The sequence below is a fragment of the Xenopus tropicalis genome, chromosome 6, assembly GCF_000004195.4.
Source record: "Xenopus tropicalis strain Nigerian chromosome 6, UCB_Xtro_10.0, whole genome shotgun sequence".
NCBI lineage: Eukaryota > Metazoa > Chordata > Amphibia > Anura > Pipidae > Xenopus > Xenopus tropicalis.
The window spans coordinates 75,721,932-75,737,381 of NC_030682.2; the positions used below are offsets into that span (position 1 = coordinate 75,721,932).

Consider the following 15,450-nt stretch of genomic DNA (forward strand, 5'->3'; position numbering starts at 1 on the left):
GGGACTTGCTATTCATTCATTCCCTTTTCCCAGCAACTATTATCAAGTTGTTAGGAGATCGCCGTTCTTGTCACAAACTTATAGCTACCTACTTTCATTGCCGCAACATGACTAAGGACCTACATGAGCCAAATTCAATTTCTAAGACGAGCCCTGATTATAAGATTTGTCGGTCCGTTACCATGGGACTATTATAGCGCTACAACGATTCTGTTCGTAATAAGCATGCAATTAGCTATTGGACTTCCACCACCTATTCCGTAAGTTTACTCCAAAATCAACAGTTCGTCGACTCGATTTGCCCCACTGTTATTACACCATTCCTTTCTAGAGTCACAAGCCTTAGTTTGTATCTGCACATGCCTACTACCAACATACGGGATTACCTCGGCACGGCCAAAACCATACTTAATTAGACTCAAATCTAAAGTATATCCTCCACTATTCAGCTATCAACACAAATCAACCGGTAACTAAATCATTACCTCGCTGTGCCTACTACCATTTGCAGGTTACCTCGGCACAGCTACATACACAAGGTACAAGAGAGTGTGAACGCCGACGCGCGTTTCGCTTGGAGCTTTTTCAAGGCGAAATGAGTTTTTTGGCGTTTCCATACGTCATTTTTTAAATGATTCCTGACCAATCATGCTATTCCTACAATTTGTTACGTAGGTCACATTGTGTACGTCAGCCCCTAGAATGTTCATACGTCGATTTAAAAGCTTCACGGCCAATCATCGATTTGGGAGTTCTACAGTGGGGTATTGGCCCCTATCTGGAGTTATACCACAGGGTTACTGTGACCCAAAAATGCCTATAATCCTTGTTTTAAACATTAATCTAAGAGTGAAAAAAATATATATATAAATTAAGAGCAAGAGATTTAGTAGTAATAATAAGGCATGATATAAAAATCCCCTTGAAAATCATAGGAAATTGACTACCTGCTTGCTATTTAATTACAAAGTCGATCTTCACATATTAAAAGAAAGCTCCCTTAGGGATTTCATTCCCCATTACGATCTGTGGTGAATTTTTTAAAAAATGACGTATGGAAACGCCAAAAAACTCATTTCGCCTTGAAAAAGCTCCAAGCGAAACGCGCGTCGGCGTTCACACTCTCTTGTACCTTGTGTATGTAGCTGTGCCGAGGTAACCTGCAAATGGTAGTAGGCACAGCGAGGTAATGATTTAGTTACCGGTTGATTTGTGTTGATGATAGCTGAATAGTGGAGGATATACTTTAGATTTGAGTCTAATTAAGTATGGTTTTGGCCGTGCTGAGGTAATCCCGTATGTTGGTAGTAGGCATGTGCAGATACAAACTAAGGCTTGTGACTCTAGAAAGGAATGGTGTAATAACAGTGGGGCAAATCGAGTCGACGAACTGTTGATTTTGGAGTAAACTTACGGAATAGGTGGCGGAAGTCCAATAGCTAATTGCGTGCTTATTACGAACAGAATCGTTGTAGCGCTATAATAGTCCCATGGTAACGGACCGACAAATCTTATAATCAGGGCTCGTCTTAGACATTGAATTTGGCTCATGTAGGTCCTTAGTCATGTTGCGGCAATGAAAGTAGGTAGCTATAAGTTTGTGACAAGAACGGCGATCTCCTAACAACTTGATAATAGTTGCTGGGAAAAGGGAATGAATGAATAGCGAGTCCCGGGGTTACCTTGTTGAATAAGCGAGTGAAAATTCTATCGCGAAGTTTATGTATATAAATATCAGCTTAAAACCATAAAATCAACGGGGCAAAAAAAGTGAAAAAGCCCAGGCCTTTTTGATCAGTTCATCTTGTTATACGCGCCGTTACATCTTATAATCTGCTTTTGGACCTTGATATCTGATTGCGGTGTTTTGACCTGGGGAGGGAATTATCTAACAAACATCGACCCGTGCGCTAAGCGATGTAGGAATTAAGCACTCCAGGAATCTGTATTCACATAATTAGCTCGTTACTTACCTTGTACCTACTCTGCTGCACCTTCGCCGAATCTGCTTACTTGTAGTAAAAGCGCCGATGAATTGAAGTATTACAGTTAGCTTTAATTTAAGACATAGCTGCCTTTGCCTCACAATAAGAAAACCACATGTGCATTCTCATAGTAAAAAAGCATTTTATTTAGTCACAAACTATGTGATATAGCCTTAGCAACGATTACTATGAGACTTGCCTTTCATATCGTTAGAATCCCTTCAAGACTGTCAGCCAGTTGATATACCTTTAGTGATCACGTAAGCCGTCTCCTGAAGTTTGCCTCTGGGCCGTTTGCTACAATTGTATCTGAGTGATATAATTGTGCCGATTTTAAAGAGTCTCTTGGGATCCTTGCTTTCTAGTGGTTTTCTGATACATTAGTAACCTTAGGTTTTGGCAACATATATTGCCACATTCTTTAGCCTCCTTACCTAATGTAGCAATTATAGCAGCTATCCTAAACCTCTCACTCGTTCAGTACTGAACGAACTGACACTCTGGTACAGAGACTGCGTAAGAATTTTTATCTTCTCCGCTTCTTATCTTTTTCTATCTTTTTATGATTTTGTGATTTTAACATTAACTTTAATAAAGATATTTTAACTATAAGCCTAGTGGTGTGCCAATAAACGTGTAACCTTTCCCTGTTCACTTTTTAGCTAAAGTTATAGGTGTTTGTTAGTGACTCAGATGAGTTAGACAATGTAAGGGTGAATTAAATTTAATTTTTAGACCTTCTTTAAAGTCTTTTCCAGTTTTTCTATCAGATAGGAAAGTTGGGCAGGTAGGGGTTGAACTTTAGATGTCAGTCAAAAATGGTTGGACCACTCACACTCCTGTCTGCTCAGAACACAAGCTGCTTGTCAGTATTGATCCCATTCATGATAGTTCCCCTTTAGGGCTCTGGCACACGGGGGAGATTAGTCGCCCGCGATTAACTAAAAAAAAAACATGTAAGTCGCCGGCGGGATGGCAGACGCGGCGGCGCGATTTCGCGCAAATCGCCGAAAAAAAACTCGCGAGTCTTTTTCGGCGATTTCCGGAAATCGCCCCACCGCGTCTGCCATCCTGCCGGCGACTTACATGTTCGCCGGTGGGATGGCAGGGGTAGGCAACTCGGGGAGATTAGTCGCCCGCGAACAGGGAGTTTTATCGCGGGCGACTAATCTCCCCCGTGTGCCAGAGCCCTTAATGTTAGCAAGCATGCTGAGAAATGGAATACGGAGGCCACTGATAGCTAGTGAATCACTTCTGAATGTTGCTTTCTAATCATGAATAGATCATAATATTTTTGTATGAGCCATTTGTCCCCAGCATTTTGTATTAAAGTGCACAGTTCAGAGTACACAGTTCAGTGTGCTTTGCTGATCATAAAGTTTAAGGCCATTAGAATAAGGAAAGAACAAAAGCTCCTCTTGTCATTATAACACATTTTTTTTAAAAGCCCATCATTTGTACATAATTGTGTGGGTCATACTGTATTTTATTGTGCAAATGAACTGCCTGTTAATATAAATGGAGGAGATTTTGTGTTGCTATGGTAACTGTAGGCATGTAATAAATAGTTTCAACAAAATATGAGCTTTAAAACTATTGGTAATTCCATACCTGATTTATGTTAATGTCTATGTAGTTTGGAGGTATTTCGATATCTTTAATGTGTAATATTAAATTGTAAATGCCACTATTATTGTGGCTTGTACTTAGAATGGCATAATGTACGTTAATATTGATATTTAATTTGAAATGCCTTTTTTTTGGCATTACTATACATGTTAAGTATCCATTACGAGATCTATTGCACTTCATTATAAGATTTATTGCACTCTGAATGTGTTTAAATACCTCTAAGGTGGTATATGTTCTAATTGGTTAAATTAATGTTTTAGGGGGTCCCTGCCCTGGCACCAATGCAAAACGTAACACCTGGCTACCAATGTTTTAGGGGGGCCCTGGATATACCAGTGTTTTAGGGGGCACTGGCTACCAATGTCTGTGTGTCCTTTGTACTGATGGGGCTTCATACAGCTCTGGTGATTTTCTGAGTTTTGAAATGTTTAGAAATGGGTATTAGAGTTGCTGAGTCTGTCATGATATACAGGTGCCACAGTGCGTAATGAAATCCTTAGGGCCACAATAAGTCATAAAATGATTGGGGCCACCGTGTCTGTCTTCTGGTGCGCTATGCGCAGCAGATATTCTTGTCCCTCCTTCTACTTTTCAAATGTTGGGAGGTATGCCATACTGTACCTGCCCGTTTCATGCTCTGCCTGCCTTATGCTGCCTGTGGGAGGTGAACCTAGCTGGGGTTTGTTCTGGGAGTTTATTAGCATTTTGAAATCGTCATTATATGGCCCCTAAAGTGTGTAATTATGTGCTGGGGCTTGCTGTGCTATCCACAGGGGAGGCATATGGATTTTAGGGTATGCCTTCTTATGACATAAACTTGATATTCCTGCAGTGAGCACCAACCATTTGGGTTTTGCTGCGCTACCACCATTAATGTGGGTATGGTTTTAAAAGATCTTGTGATATCTTGTGTAGCTTGAAGTGGGTGTGGTTTAAAAGGGGGAATGGTCAAAACCAGCTTTCATTATCGGCCCTCCACCATGTAGGCCAAAAAATCCCAGCCCTCGGTACTACAGAAGTTGGACAGTAGTGGTCTAGAGAAATGGCAAATCCTTTATTTGACCTGTATAGGCGGTACCACTATGTGTTGGGTGCTGAAATTGATAATAAAGATACGGCCCCCACTAACATTGACTCCCTTTGTTTTTGTAGTGGTAGTGAAGCATACCCAACATTTTTTCTTTAACTGTTTTTTTTTGGAAAGGATGGCTAAGATTAATATAGAAACCAGTTAAGCAGAAGGAGATTTGGAGATGGATAAAGTTATGTATACCGTTGGTGATTTAATGGTGATATTTCGTGTAATGGCAGTTCAAGCCACAAATGCATTTTTTCGTCTTTACCTTACTTTTTGAAATTTTATTGAATGATCAGCCTGTTGCTTGGCAACATAAATGACTAATTATTTGTCTGAAAGTAAAAAGACAGGTAATAGAAAACCTGCAATGTATATATACACTGTATTTAATAAATATGAGATACAACTGTCATTTTATTGTTTGACGCCTTCTTGTTCACTGTATTTTATTATTATTTTTAGGGAATAAAATGCTTTTGGGGGGTTGTAGAAATAGCTTTAATTTTGCAAATCATTACTCAACTCAAGTTGAGTTATTATTTTATATGTCACTTCTCTGTTAGGTGCCAATGTGGGCTGGCAGCAACTACTGCAGGTATCAAGCTTTAATGGTGTTTAGGTTATGGCTAATTAGTAATTTGTTTACTGTTTGGATTCCTTTGTGAGATGTCATTTTTGTTTTCCATTCTAGATAGTATTTCTTTCTGTTCCTTTTAATATCTGCTGTGCTTTTTGCTTTAATATACAATGCTCTGTGTTAGTTTTAAGTGAATTTGCTTGTTTGCCTTTTATTTTTGTTGTTGACTAAGTTTAGAATTTATAAATAATTAGGGTTTTTTCTGCAATGAGGCAGGGCAAGGACTACTTGTTTGTACTTACCATAACTGGCTGAATCATAGTGCAACAACGTATAACTCTCCTATTTTTTTTTATTAATCTTCTGACATTTGTGTGTTTGCTGTTATGTTATGCCTTTTCAGCACTAAGGGGCATATTTACTAAAGTGTGAATTTTCTCTTTTTCTAACTTTGCCAAAGTTCACCTGAATTTATAAGGTGTATATACACAACTCAATATACAAACACATCTCATTTACTAAAAATCAAAAGTATGCTGGCAAGAGATAGAACATACAAAATACATCTTGGCTTAATCCTGACCCAGAACCAAAAGTGTTATAGTTGAATCATACTTGACAGAGTATGTTATGTCCACGTTAGTGGTTTCAATAGCAGTGTATATTTTCTTAAATATTGTATTAATCTTTCTGACTGTCCTGTAGAACATTTTGAAAATGAGCATTCTTGCATCAACATAAAGCAAAATAAATAGTTCTTTTAAAAACAGTAAAATAGCTGAGGCTTTTATCCAAAAATCAATTTGTTATTCAAAGTGGTTAAAAGCTCATATAATTAGCTGAAAATTTGTTTTATAGAACCTGTGTTTGTTTTATAGAACCTTTGTTATAGAACCTCTGATTTCTGATGCTAATAATCTGGAATGGTCTTTAAAGGAGAAGGAAAGGCTAGTAAAGAGTTAATCTCAAAATGCAGGCATACCTTCAGTTGTCTCAATAGTGCCCTTAAGTATCCCCATATTTCACCTGTTCAGAAGATCAGAAGCCAAACAGGAAGAAAAAACGCTGAGCTGTGTATAGAAGATGTATAGAAGGTTCCCATAATGCAACGCTCCTGCACAGACCTTGTGACCAGATCTTCAGTTAGCACATGCACACACATGAGGAGCGCTCCCCCTAGCGTCCGGTTGCCATGGCGATGCAGTATAGGAAACAGCAGGCGTGAGCGGGGGGGAGGGCGCTGTCACTTGTGGGCGCAGTTCTGCGGTGAGTGCAGAGGGGAGCGGGGATCGCAGGGGGGGAGGGGCTGTGTCGGAGTTGTGAGCCAGAGTTGTTAGCAAAACCAAAGGGGGGGGTGCTGTGGGCGAAGTTGTGCGGTGAGTGCAGAGGGGAGCGGGGATCGCACGGGGGGTGCCGGAGTTGTGAGCAAAACCAAAGGGGGAAGGCTGTCACTTGTGGGCGAAGTTGTGCGGTGAGTGCGGAGCGGGGATCACACGGGGGGGGTGGTTTGGTGCGGTGAGCGTAGCGGGGGGGCTTGTGTGTGAGCCGGAGTTGTGAGCATGCGCAGTAGGAAAGGGAGTGGGCATCCATTGGCGGCGCTGTTCACTAAAACAAGTATGTAGTTTGTAGTTAGTGTATCTCTGTAAATCTTTCATTAGGCAGGAATATAGCATTTTTACACAGCAATAGTAGTACAGGTATAGGACCTATTATCCAGAATGCTCGGGACCAAGGGTATTCCGGATAAGGGGTTTTTACGTAATTTGGATCTTCATACCTTAAGTCTACTAAAAAATCAATAAAACATTAATTAAACCCAACAGGATTGTTTTGCATCCAATAAGGATTAATTATATCTTAATTGGGATCAATTACAAGGTACTGTTTTCTCACTACAGAGAAAAAGGAAATTCTTTTTAAAATTCTGAATGATTTGATTAAAATGGAGTCTATGGGAGACAGGCTTTCCGTAATTCGGAGCTTTCTGGATAACGGGTTTCCGGATAAGGGGTCCGATACCTGTACTATTTAATTGTGTGCTTAATAGATTTTGACTTTCCTTGTCCTAAGGTGTAAGATACAAATGTTGCAGTTGGTAGCATTGGCTGCTTCTTTCATGTCTCTGTGGACATGGTTTTTGTGCAGTGAACAAATGAGATGTTCTCTCTTTTGTGCCACAAAATGATTCATTACCAGAATAATGGGGTTTAGTCTTCTATGGTGCTGTTTATGTACATTGAACATGAATATCCCAGTGCTGTGTTAAAGTCCAATAAGTGTACTATAAGGGGCTGATTTACTTACCCACGAACGGGTCGAATGGAGTCCGATTGCGTTTTTTTCGTAATGATCGGTATTTTGCGATTTTTTTCGTATGTTTTGCGATTTTTTCGGATTCTTTACGAATTTTTCGTTACCAATACGATTTTTGCGTAAAAACGCGAGTTTTCGTATCCATTACGAAAGTTGCGTAAAAAGTTGCGCATTTTTCGTAGCGTTAAAACTTACGCGAAAAGTTGCGCATTTTTCGCATAAGTTTTAACGCTACGAAAAATGCGCAACTTTTTACGCAACTTTCGTAATGGATACGAAAAACTCTCGTTTTTACGCAAAAATCGTATTGGTAACGAAAAATTCGTAAAGAATCCGAAAAAATCGCAAAACATACGAAAAAGTCGCAAAATGTTCGTTTTCAAGTCGGAACTTTTCCAATTCGGGTCGGATTCGTGGGTTAGTAAATCAGCCCCTAAGAGTGTCTACATTTATATATATATATATATATATATATATATATATATATATATATATATATATATATATATATATATATATATAAATTTAGTACTTTAAAGTATCAGACTATTTTTTGAATCAAGTAATAACTATATTACTGGTAATGTTATATGCAATTAAAATCACCTGCATACCAAGCATCTTTGTGTTTTTGCAGCGGAGCTTGGCGAGTGTGAGCATCCAGAACATACCCCAGAGCTGGTGTCAGAATTCAGATTCATTCAAAATCAAACCGAGGCAATGGAACTGGATATCTTTCATAAATGGACAGACTGCAGGTATGTGGTAAACTTTGGCTATCATTCAGGCCCATTTATTTCTGCCAACATCATCCGTAGGGTTTTTGTTTTTAATAAAGCAGAGCATACATTCCATGTTTAATACTCTTAAGACAGAGAAGATTTTTATAAGGATATAATTTAAGCTATTTTATCTGTGCCTGCCCTACATTTTGAATTGCATTTTATCAGTGAAAGCTTATTAATTATACTCATGTTGCTGATTATTTAAAAGGCCAAGGAAATGTCAAGGAAATTATCATTATGGACAAATAAAAACATTTGTTTGTACCATTTTATTTCAAAACTATAAAATTTACTAAAAATTCTAGAACTACATCTTACTAACCTGGAAATAGCTGATGACCCCATAAAGTGAGAACCTGGCTTGCTGCCCCCACCTATCTGGCTGGTATCAGTACTGAGATTAACTGTAGGGTTGCCACCTGTCCAGTTTTGACCCGGACAGCCCGTTATTTAGTAGGGCTGTCCGGAACAAAACTACTTGCCCAGTTTTCCCAATTTGGAAAACAGGGCAGGATTCTCCGAGATTGACGTGGCGATTGGCCAGTCGCCAATCGGCGTGTCATAGCCCTGTCTCCCTGATGGAGCACCCCACCCATGTGATGTCATGGAGTTCTGGGGTAGGCAACCCTTATTAACTGACCCCTGCATTGTTCACACCTCAGATCCTGGCTGTAAACCCCTGTATTGTTCACAAATTTAAGACTGTGTATTGTTCACACATTTTAGTCCCTGCTTTATTCACCACCTGGATTGTTCACAACTTGGGCTTAGTTCACCTGTTCACATCACAGACTGTAGCAGCAGTGTTAGCATTGTGTCACTGTATGTACTGCCTACCTTATGCTGCCTATGTGTGCCATAATCTGCTTACCCTATGTTGCCTGGGTGTGTCATACTCTGCTGGCCCTAGGCTGCATGTGTGCCATACTCTGCCTGCCTCTGGGAGGTGAACCTGGCAGGGGTTTGTTAAAGGAGTTTGTTAGCATTTAGAAAGAGTCATTATATGATCCCTAGGCTATGTAATTATGTGCTAGAGCAGGTTGCTGTGCTATCCACAGGGGAGGCATATGGATTTAAGGGTATGTCTTAATATTAAAGCCACACCTGCACTGAGATACAATTGTAACTAATAAGCTAAACAGGTCTCTTAAGGAAACTGAGACTTGCAGCTTAAAGGACAACTTCACCTTTTTCAGTAAAACTGTAATAACACATAAAACAGGACCCCAAAACCCCCAGAAATGTGTTCAAACTTTAAATAACCTGCCAAATTTAGTCAAATGGGAGTGGTATTTAGGGGTGTGAGTGCAAAAAAATGGGCGTGGTCAAAAAATTGCATTCATTTTTGTACCTCTTTCAGTTTTCAAAATGTTGGGAGGTATGGAAATATGTAAAAAAATAATCAATTTCAGACTTTTCTGGGTAATCGGGTTTTGGATTATAGATCCCACGCATGTAATTTTGCTCTCAGTTATGGATTAAAGGGGTGGAAAAAAGTTCATAATTATCTTTGCATACACTTTTTTTTTTGTATCTAAAACCTGTGCAATATAGGTTTCAAATATTTTGATATTTTGCACTGTTGTATTATTATTAAACTTTGTACATATGTGCAAAAAACTTTATTAAATTGGCACACTTAACTAAATGTAATTTAGGGTGGTATGCTTAAGTCCTACTGATAGTAGTCAGTATTGTCCGTTAATTACCTTATTAGTAGAGGTAGGTGTTTAATGTTTGGACTTTTTTTATAATGACATGTGAAAGTAATACTCCTATATTGTGCTTTCCATTTTTTTTCAAGGGGTAAAACTCCAGCACAGGCTGAACTCTGTTATCTAAACAAAGCCAAATGGTTAGAAATGTATGGTGTTGATATGCATTTAGTGAAGGTAAGATTATTTTGGTGATTTATATCAGCAGAATTGGTTTTGTACGTGCTTGCAATGCTTTTGCCGCATCAATTGATACATCAGTTTACTTTAATAATTTAAAACCTAATGTTTTAGTTAGCAATTATGCCTGTTCAGCACTAAGGGACACATTTACTAAAGTCTGATTTTTCTCCGTATCTGACTTTGCCAAAGTTCACCTGCCTTAATAAATTGTATATACACAACTCAATATACAAACACATCTCATTTACTAAAAACCAAAAGTATGCTGTTGTAAGTGATGTGGTGAATTTTGTCTTGAGTTAAATTGACCAGTATATTTTCCTAATATCCATTGTAGTGGGGAAAATTCTCTAGAAATGTTATGCCATAAAGAAATGATGGAAATGATGAAATATATGGATATTAGCATGAAAGAGGTGTTGTAGATAATAAGATGCTAAAGTAACTGCCCTGTTTTTATAAGGAATTCTGCACTGTTAGTAAATTAGCAAATATTTACAGTTTTGCATTGGAGAAAGAATGTGAATGTTCACCAGTGCAAAGTTAATTCACCATAACATGTCCTACTTTCCTGATAGTAATTTGGCAATGTCATGACAAGTTTTCATTTTTTGTGAAAATACCTCAGATTTTAACCTTTTTTTTTTTTTTTTTTAGTAAATGTGCCCCTAAGTATCTGTAATCAAAAATGTTATAAATGTTCCTGCTTCATTCTCTTACCCTTGTTTGTTGAGTTAACAAGTTTACAGTTTGTTTTTGTGTTAATAATTGTATAGAAAATGGTACGTAGTGTACAATTTCCTGTGTCTCCTAAGTAAATTATGATTTAAGATATAAGAGTGTTGAGTTTGCATGGGGCCCATTTTAATTGAAATCATATATTTACTTTATGTACCACTGGTTATTTTCCAAACATCTGTTCTAGGATTTCAGGAGCTGAAATTTGTATGAGTTGGAGCTTTGAGGGTTTCCTATACAGTCATAAAACCCTATTAACCCTTTCATTGCCAGCCATTTTGGTCAAAGTGGAACTTCTATTACCCGACAGTTTTTGAACGTTTTGCACTATTTCACTTTAGGAGCCTTTCCTCAGGGGCACTTTTAGTTTACCCAGGAAAACGATATATCGTTTTTTCAGGACAACCTAAGCTTTCAAAATATGGTAGAGTTTTGGTGTAATTCCAATTCTTTAACAAGATATAGGCTTCTAAATGTCTAAAAATTTAAAAAAAAATCATATTTTCCATACTATAAACACACATACCAAAAAACAAAAAATTATTTTATGCACAAAATTACAACTGATTTGGAAAGTCCCATGTCTCCTGAATGTGCCAATACCAAATATATATAGTTTTATCAAGATTTCTCACTTATATAGGTCAAGAACTCCCAGCTGTACACTACCAAATTTCCAAAGCACTGCTTCAGAAAGCTGCATACTAAGCTGCCAAAAATTCCACTAACGGAAGGTTTATCCCAGAAAATTACACATTTCTGGAAAGAACAGATTCTGGGGAATCCAGAGTAGGCACAATTGTCTGTCTGCTCCAAACTATCAAGTTGCAATGATTTATCAAATTTGTGAATTTTTAAAAAAAATCACTTCAAAGCTTCCAGTCTATAGTATCTTATCTCCTACAGGTCATAAAGTAACCAAATAAAACACCATAAATATGAACCCCAGGGGTCTACTGAAAAATTTGATGCCAAATATGTATAGGTTTACCAAAGTATGTGGCATGTAGGGGCCCCAAAGTGAACATACCCCCATATGATCTATCATTTCTGTCATTTCAGCTCCAGCAAAATCAACACATTTACATCATTATATGTGGGATAAAGCTAGTAAAAAGTAAACTCACCCCAGAAAGTCATATTTTTTTGGAAAGTACACATTCCCCCGAATCTAAAATGGGAACCCATGTCTTTCTACTCAAAAGTACCAAGCCACACAGCTTTTCTAAAGTTGGCAATTTTGATGACATCTCCAAAAATCCCCTCAAAGCTTCCACTTCGGCCGCATCTTATCTCCCACATAGCATTAGGTACCAAGATAAAACAACTTAAAATTGAACGCCAGGGGTCCACTGAACAGTTTGATACCCAATATGTATAGGTTTACCCAAATATGTGGTATGTAGGGGCCCCAATGGGAACATACCCCCATATGATCTGTCATTTCAGCTCCTGCAAAATCAACACATTTACATCCTTTATGTGGAATAATGCTACAAAAAAGTACACTCACCCAGGAAAGCCATATATTTTTGGAAAGTACACATTTCCCCCAAATCTATAATGGGTACACATTTCTTTTTACTCCAAGCCGCAAGCTTTCCTGTCACCTGCCAACTCAGCTTTTGCACAGAGCCCCCTGACAGCGTATTATGTGCCGTAACCCCCCCTAACTATACAGAGACCCCCAGAAAACTATATATTTTTCACATATTTATTCACATTCTGATGAATTCAAAATCCAATAGTCACGCTGTCATAATAAACCGTTTTTAAGGAAAAGAAACTAAAAACAAAGTGGTAAAAAAAAAAGTTTGTGTATACATATGTGTACATGTGTTAAAGTTGTGTGTAAGTGTGTATATGAGTGTATATAAGTGTGCAAAATAAAAAACCTGCAAAATTGTGTGCTGTATGTGTATGTAAGTTGTATGTAAGTGTGTGTAAGCTTGTATAAATGTGTATAAATGCAAAAAAAAAATTCACCCTTACCTGTCCTGAAGCTTGCCCGGTGCTGGTGCTGCATTCTGTCCTCCATGTCGCGTGAAGTCAGTGGGCCGGCGCTGTGATGCGATCGCTTTTGCTGCATGGGGGAAGCGGCATGTGCCTGTCATGTCAGCCCTGCGACGCGATCGTCACAGGGCTGACATGACAGGCACATGCCGCTTCTGCAGAGAGTATCTTTATCTGCCAAACGACGTACAGCGCACGTCGTTGGCAGATAAAGCCTTTTACTGCAACGACATACGCCGTACGTTGTTGGCAGTTAAAGGGTGCACCGCATTCCAGATAGAGGAAACAATAGTATTTTTGTTTTGTTTTTTTTAAAAACTGCTCCTGCCAGTGCTGGACTACACGCATCGGGAGGGAGCCCCAGGTGCTGGCAGCCATGTGTGGGCACACACATGCACATAATGAGTGAGTGCTGCAACTCACTCATTATGCGTGTGTGACAGGTGCATGCGAATAGTAAGTGAGCGGGGAGATCACTTATTAGGTGCATGTGCGCCAACCAACACTGCAGCCCGGCACTGATGGGGGGAGTTTTTTTTTTTTTAAAGAAAAAACTATTGTTTCCCCCAACCAGAGTGTGGGCTGTGTTAGCCCACACCTCTGATGGGAGAAACAATATAGGGGTGACAGGAGCCCCTTCAGTGATATTTGTACAGTGGACAGGCTAGTATAAAGTAATGTAGAGGGTCTTACGATTTTTCCCATGCTTTCCCTGGAGTACTTAATTCTACTTGCAATTTTCCTGCGCTACAAAAAATGTCAATTACACTATAGTCAAAGCCTCATAGTAAGACTTAGGGGCACATTCATGAAAGTACGAGTTCAAATTTAGAAATGGGAAAAATCCGGATTAGATACGATAATTTCTGATGATCGCAAATATCACGAAAATGCCTACGAAAAAATCGGAATAGTCATGATAATATCGTATTGGTGATCCAAAAGTCACAAAATTTTTGTATCGAACAATCGTAAACAGCGGGAAAACCTTTCCGACTTTGATCCTTCTGTGCATGATTTTGGAAGCCTCCCATAGGACTCAATGGCACTCTGCAGCTCCAACCTGGCCCAAGGAAAGTCACGATACGAAAGATTGAATGAATCCGAAACTTTCGTAGTCTGCGCAACAATACGATTTTGTCACATAAATTTTGTCGCAAAGGTTCGAAAATGACGCAGAAAGTATGCACAGTACGACCAAATACGATTTTCTTTGTATTTCGTACCTGTCGTACTTTAATAAATGTGCCCCTTAGACTTTACTGTTGTGCATAAAATGTAATCAGAGTTTAACATGTGCATAAAGGTTGATAAAAGTAGTAAATTGTAAGCTCTTTTGGGCAGGGCCCTCTTCACCTCTTGTATCGGTTATTGATTGCTTTATATGTCCAATGTATATAACCCACTTATTGTATAGCGCTGCGGAATATGTTGGCGCTTTATAAATAAATGTTAATGTAAAAGACAGCCTAGGTGACAACATGTGCATCACATGAACTATGCTTGTGTCTTTCCCAGGGTCAGGGGGTGATGAATTGTCACATATGTAAAAACAGATTCCAACAAATGAAGACTTAGACAGCAGAAATATCACAATTTGCATGTGGTCATGGGGGTATACCAATGGGAGAATTAATATATGGGGGTTTCTTTATGTATGGCTACCTTCATATCAAGAGACCTCAGATCAGCTTTAGATCTCCAAATATATGACTTGTAGTGAGTGTTAGTGGTTTTTTTTTTCCTATAACCTATTATACTGTTTTTTTAAAAAGAATATGCAGAATTTTCAGCAATGCAGTGTACACTTGTTAGGCCTGGTTGCCATTATAGGATTAAGCATACTTTTAAATACACTGCTCACAAAAATAAGATCCTAGTTCTGAATGAATTAAATATTCTTATTAAATACTTCGTTCTTTACATAGTTAAATGTGCTGACAACAAAATCGCACAAAAATTATTAATGGAAATCAAATTTATCAACCCATGGAGGTCTGGATTTTCAGTCACACTCAAAATTAAAGTGGAAAAAAACACTACAGACTGACCCAACTTTGATGTAATGTCCTTAAAACAAGTCAAAATGAGGCTTAGTAGTGTGTGTGGCCTTCACGTGCCTGTATGACCTCCCTACAATTGCTGGGCATGCCCCTGATGAGGTGGCGGATGGTCTCCTGAGGTATCTCCTCCCAGACCTGGACTAAAGCATCCACCAACTCCTGGACAGTCAGTGGTGAAACATGGCGTTGGTGGATGGAGCGAGACATGATGTCCCAGATGTGCTCAATTGGATTCAGGTCTGGAGAACGGCAGGCCAGTCCATTGCATCAATGCCTTCATCTTGCAGGAACTGCTGACACACTCCAGCCACATGAGGTCTAGCATTGTCTTGCATTAGGAGGAACCCAGGGCCAACCGCACCACCATA

The 15,450-nt window shown here is 38.9% G+C and overlaps 1 protein-coding gene across 2 annotated transcripts in view; it reads left to right on the forward strand.

Annotated features, from left to right (window-relative positions):
- The window catches only part of epb41l4b (erythrocyte membrane protein band 4.1 like 4B), a 179,845-nt gene that overhangs the window by 133,098 nt on the left and 31,297 nt on the right, over positions 1 to 15,450 (forward strand). For both annotated transcript variants that reach the window (XM_031904419.1, XM_018094865.2), the window contains exons 7-8: positions 8,223 to 8,343; positions 10,175 to 10,262. In XM_031904419.1, coding sequence (XP_031760279.1) covers positions 8,223 to 8,343; positions 10,175 to 10,262 — 209 coding nt within the window. The remainder of the gene's footprint in view (positions 1 to 8,222; positions 8,344 to 10,174; positions 10,263 to 15,450) is intronic.